This window comes from Drosophila ficusphila, unplaced genomic scaffold (genome assembly GCF_018152265.1).
Source record: "Drosophila ficusphila isolate 14025-0441.05 unplaced genomic scaffold, ASM1815226v1 contig_470, whole genome shotgun sequence".
In the NCBI taxonomy this organism is placed as follows: Eukaryota; Metazoa; Arthropoda; class Insecta; order Diptera; family Drosophilidae; genus Drosophila; species Drosophila ficusphila.
In genome coordinates, this window is record NW_025064389.1 from 2,596,331 (window position 1) to 2,601,915 (window position 5,585).

General features: G+C 52.6%; 1 protein-coding gene across 1 annotated transcript; it reads left to right on the top strand.

The window, feature by feature from the left end:
* The first annotated feature begins 635 nt into the window (after positions 1–635).
* LOC108086361 (mucin-7-like) lies at positions 636–1,175 on the top strand. Its single transcript, XM_017183261.1, has one exon. The coding sequence runs from the start codon at positions 636–638 to the stop codon at positions 1,173–1,175; it is 540 nt and encodes a 179-aa protein (XP_017038750.1).
* The last annotated feature ends 4,410 nt before the right edge of the window (positions 1,176–5,585 follow it).

The following is a 5,585-nucleotide window of genomic DNA, read 5'->3' on the forward strand; positions in this document are numbered from 1 at the left end:
GCCAAACTGGCTGCAAAATATGAAGGCCCGTTCCGAGTGATCAAGTTCCTTTCGCCGAACATCGTCCGGCTGCTAGACATCGGGAGCCGCCGCCGCCGCACGGCCAGCATAAACAACCTGAAACCATATCATCAAGGCAACGAGGACGACGACGAACACCAAGACGAGGACAGCCTCAGCGTCACCCCAGTCCACGACGACCATGACTCTCGTGACCAACCAGGACGCCTCCACTCTGACGCTGACCCTGATCCTAAGGAAATATAGGAGAGCAGGAGCATAGGATAGGCGCCACCCTCCAGCAGATGGCAGAGAGAAAACAAAACCAAAATAAAGAGAGGGGGTGGGTACTACTAATACACTTATTTACTCTTCTTAGATCTCACCCATTCGTTTATGGAGTTGCCAGATCAACAGAAAATCAACTTCGATACAAGCAGGACGTCGCGCTATCGGAACCGATAAGCACAGCGCGAATTCAATTTTCAAAACGACGCAATTGAGAAAGGAAGTAAGAAAATGCCACGGGAGCACCACCGACGATCACACCACCGCCATTCGCACCACTCCGGAGACGAGCGACGCCACCACCACCCCCAGGTGAGAACCCGGACACCGCGGCTCCAGCCGCCACGATGCCCGCGCTGGAGGGGCTGCGCATTACGGCCAACGCCGCCAGCCCCAGGCGCGCCTCGCGGCCACCAACGCCGACGGTCCCAGTCGCCACTCCGCCCGCGCTCGAGGGGCCCAACACCGCGGCCGTCGCTGCCAACCCTGAGCGCCCACCACGGCCGCCACCACCGTCGGCCACAGCCGACAGCGGTGGCCAGTCGTCGCCCACCATCAGCCCAACCTGGTGCGAAGGGCTGACTCTGGAGGACGTGGTGGCCTCCTTATTTGAGGCAGACGGAGGGGAAAACGCCGAGGACGCCCGCTCGGGGGAAGAATCCGCTCCACCACAACAGCCAGCCACCGCCACGCCGATCCCCGTGGGCTCACTGGGCGCCACGTACGAGGAGGTCTCCGACGCTGAGGTAGTGACCCTCAGCTCGGACGACGAGGAGACACGGGGGTCGGCGGTGGCCACGATCATCTTCTCTGACGGGGATGCCAGCGGGGCGGAAACGCTGCCCCGGACGCCACCGCGCGAGGAGACGCCGCCGCCCTCGTACTAGGAGCTGTTCGGGCCAGGGCCGTACCCGGAGCCCAACCTTCCAGCCTCAGCCGGGGTCAGCACCGCCGCCACCATGGCGGTGCAGGCCACCGACGCCGCTGCCACGGGGCAAACCGCCCCCGCACCCGATACCGCCAACAGCGTCACCGACGCCGCCTCCACGGGGCAACCCGCCCCCACACAGGATACGGACGCCAACACCACCGGCGCAACGACCGTCCGGGCAGGAGCCAGTACCCCCACGGGGAACGGCACGCTGCGGCAGCTGCTGGAGAAACTGACCGCATCCCCTGATGGACCCACGACGTCCGCCGCTTCACAGCAGTGGGAGGCCGTGCGGGCTGCCGCGCGAACAAACCTGGCAGCGATCCCCACCGCGGCACGCGCGCCAACACCGCCGGATGGCACAGCGGTCATCGCGGCAGTCGCCGCCATTTCACCGCCCAAGCCCCTGTGGCGAGTAAAACCGCTGCCGGCCACTGACCAGCAACGCTGGCGTTGCCGCCAGCCCCAGACCAACCCCGTCGCAGAGCCAGCACTCCGATCGGGCATCTTACGGCGCCGCCCGGCCCCATGGCCCATCGAGGAGGACACCTAGCAGGAGGTCGACTCCAAGGAGGAGGTCGGCACCGAGGAGGAGGTCGGCACCGAGGAGGAGTCCCTCCCGGATGAGCTGCTGCAACAAGGCGCCCAAGTGCGCGCCCACGACGGGTGGGTCACCGCCAACGGTTGGGTCCCCATCGCCCTGCTGGACCGGATTAACCAGCACTTACGCCAGCCGAGGCACCGGGAGGCTCGGTACCTGGATGAGGCCTTCGGCATCCGGTACCGGGTGCAGATCGCCCGGAACGGACGGGTAAAAATCTTTCCACACCCCCGACGAAGGGATGGGGTGTGAGGTAACCCTACAAGGCCCCCGACCCACCGTATGTATATATTAGTTAGGAATAGTTTATAAGATAGGAGTTAGGGATTTAGGTTAAGGATCTAGAAAGACCCATGGAGGGCACTAGGATAAGTTAGTTTAAGGCCCATGAAGGGCATTCAACCTGTACATACGTTGCCCGGCGGGCGCACTCGCAGCACCGCCCTGGCAACATCGCCGCCAACACCTGCCACATCCCCGGCCACGCCAGCAGCACCCATCGGCAACATCGCCGACATCATCGCCAGCAACATCATCACCGGCAACATCGCCAGCAACACCACCGGGATTATCACCGGCAACATTGCCGACGTCATCTCTCCAAACTTTACGCTCTCGGCAGCCGACAACCGGCAGAGCAGACGGCCGAACCAGGAGAGCCACGCACCAGAAGAGAGGAGCACGATCGCGTAGAGAGACGCGGGTGCAGGGAAGCTGCAGAAAAAGTAGAACGACGACAACTGCACGAAGGCGGCGTAAGGGCCGCTGCCGCGGTCGGCAGCAGCAGCAAGAGCTTCGAACGACATCTGCTGCCCGCAGCAGATCCCGGAGAAGCAAGTCGCAAGTTTTCCAGCAGTGAAAATACAAACACCGAGGACACGTGGACATGGAGTCCCACAAGTAGACGGGTGAGCCGGCCGCGGGCCACCCCTAAGGGGAAGGCCAGGATGTGCGTAGGGCAGATAGGGACTATCTTAAGTTTGGTAAAGTATTGTAATAAATTATAAAACATGAATTACGATCGGCTAAAAGTTATTCTCCAGTAAAGGCGGTCTCCGGGTGACGGAACCGCCCCCTTCCTCTCCCAAATCCTTCCTCCCTCATAGTTTGGAGCACCGGCACCCGGCTGACGGGGCCGGCCAACCGATTCCCGGGTGACAGGATCGGCCGCTCTCATCCTCCTCCTAGTTGAGCACCGGCGCCCGGCTGACGGGGCCGGCTAACCGATTCCCGGGTGACGGGATCGACCGCTCTCATCCTCCTCCTAGTTGAGCACCGGCACCCGGCTGACGGGGCCGGCCAACCGACTCCCGGGTGACGGGATCGGCCGCTCGCATTCCTCCCTGTAGTTTGGGCACCGGCACCCGTTTGACGGGGCCGCACGGTCGACTCCCGGCTGACGGGATCGGCCGCCCTTAGCCTGTCCAGGTCTGCTGGCCGCCCCGGTTGACGGGCCGGCGGCACGACCGCGGCAGACACCCTTCTCCGGCTACCCCACCGGCCGCACGCGGAGTACCCCCGGTTGACTGGCCGGAGCGGGAACCGTTTTCCGGATGACGGATCGGTTCTCCGGCGGCCAGTGGCCAGGCGTATTCCTGCGCGGATCCGGATTTTCCCCTCCAGACACACACCTGAGTTAAAGCCCGCCTCCTTACAAGCTATTACGATGTTGAGGATCTACAAGGTCATTATATAGCAGGGACTGTAACGGTTATAATTAAAAAAGCAAAAAATTACAAAACAAAAGTTATTTCTTAATTTTTATGAAAAAATTGATTTTTAATACTTAAAATTAATTTTAATAATAAAAAATTAGTAATAATTATTAAGTATCAATTTTTATATAAAAATTACGCAATAACTTTTATTTTCAATTTTTATTTTATAAATTGAAAAATAAAAATTATTCAATAACTTTTATTTTAAAAATTGAAAATAAAGATTGAATCTATATATATATCTAATATATCTTTTGATCCGTAGAAGCCAGATCCAATGTGTATGTATATATATGATCTACACATCAATACCTTTCAGATGGTATATAATAAGTATGTATATATATATAGATTCAATCTTTATTTCCAATTTGTAAAATAAAAGTTATCAAATAATTTTTATTTTTCAATTTATATAATAAAAGTTGAAAATAAAAGTTATTGCGTAATTTTTATATAAAAATTGATACTTAATAATTATTACTAATTTTTTATTATTAAAATTAATTTTAAGTATTAAAAATCAATTTTTTCGTAAAAATTGAAAAAAAAACATTTATCTTGTTTTTGAATTCGCCATGAAAATTTAACTTATGACAATTTTTTCCAATTTTTTTGGAGACTGTTTTGGGCTTCAATTTTTTTAAACTCATAATAATTATCTGCGGTCCCTGTTATATAGTCAAGTTTCATGCGAAAGGGATGGTATCCTTTCTTAAATGTCATCACGACTTCCTAAAAGTGTCATGGCGTTCGGGAATCGGGCCTATAAAAAGTGGCCTTAACCCTAAGCTCGTCCTATTTGCCGCTACACCCTGAAGAAGACCACATCGTTAGAAACACATCAAAATGTAATTTTTTATTAATATCCATACCAGTTGCAAGCCTAGTCAGGCAAATTAACTTCGTTTTAAATATTACCGTTACTTGGGAAAAAAGGTAAATAATAATCGGCATTGAACTCAACAAAAAATTTCTAGTTCGAGGTATTTAAGGGGAAATTGCTTTTCCAGGCCATCATCGAAATCTTCCGATTTCCATTCGTCGCAAAATTTCTCTCCGCAAGTACAAAAAGCTTGCGGGGCGAAGAGAGAGGAAGAAGGGAGCAGGCACCAAGCCAAGATAAGTTCTTCGGCAGCTTAAGTAGTATTCGCCGACATATAATTCGATACAGCCGCATGATCGTCATGTAAACGCCGTAGGAATCTGATTTCGCTCGCATCACAAAAATGGGTTAAAATGTGGTAAAGTGCGTCAAAATGTAATCCCGATCGTCAGGAAGCCCCAAATCTAGTCGAGAAATTCGCGGGAAATCGGTTCCAAATCAAGTGCAGTTACATAAACCTGATGCTGGGTTGCGTAATACTCCAGGTTATGTAATCGCCGCTAAACACCCCAAACTGCTATGCCCAGCGCTGGCAAAAATCCATATTTTTGCCATATTGTTTGTACGAATTTTTATTAGATTTTTTTATAAATTCTTTTTTTTTTGTTTTTTTTTTTTTTAAGTTTTAAAATTTGAAAATGAAAAAGAGAAATCATAAAATGTGAGAGAATGGTGTGGTGAGTAAATAATGGGAAAAAAAGCAGAAAAAGTGAATTAAAAATAATGTTCAGGCCTCTCCCGCTCTCCCTCTCCCGGAGCTTCTCCCCACACCGCACTCTCCCTCTCCCGGAGCGTGGAGCATGTCGCGCTCGGCCGTCCAGGCTCTCCACTCCCCGAGCGCAAGAAGTCTCCGCTGCGCCTCCAAGCGCCTAGCTTAGAATAGCTTAGGTTAGTTCCAAATACGTCAACGCATTGAATAAACGCCCGGCCGGTCCGCGCCACGATTGAAATTCCAAGTCTTTTTTTCCCGCAATCGTCAAGTGTTTTTCTTGCCCCCACAGCTTACACCGCCAGCCGTCGCTGACCACAGGAGTTTGCTGCCTTCAAGTCGGACGCCCCCAACACAACATTTTTTGATCCAATCGAGCCAGATTGACCCAGCGCCCGAAATTGCTCAAGATAAGTACGAAGATCTATATTAATTTGCCGGTCTGCAGTCAG

Coding starts and splice junctions, on each gene's coding strand:
- LOC108086361 (XM_017183261.1), top strand. CDS start 636: ATGCCCGCGCTGGAGGGGCTGCGCATTACGGCCAACGCCGCCAGCCCC.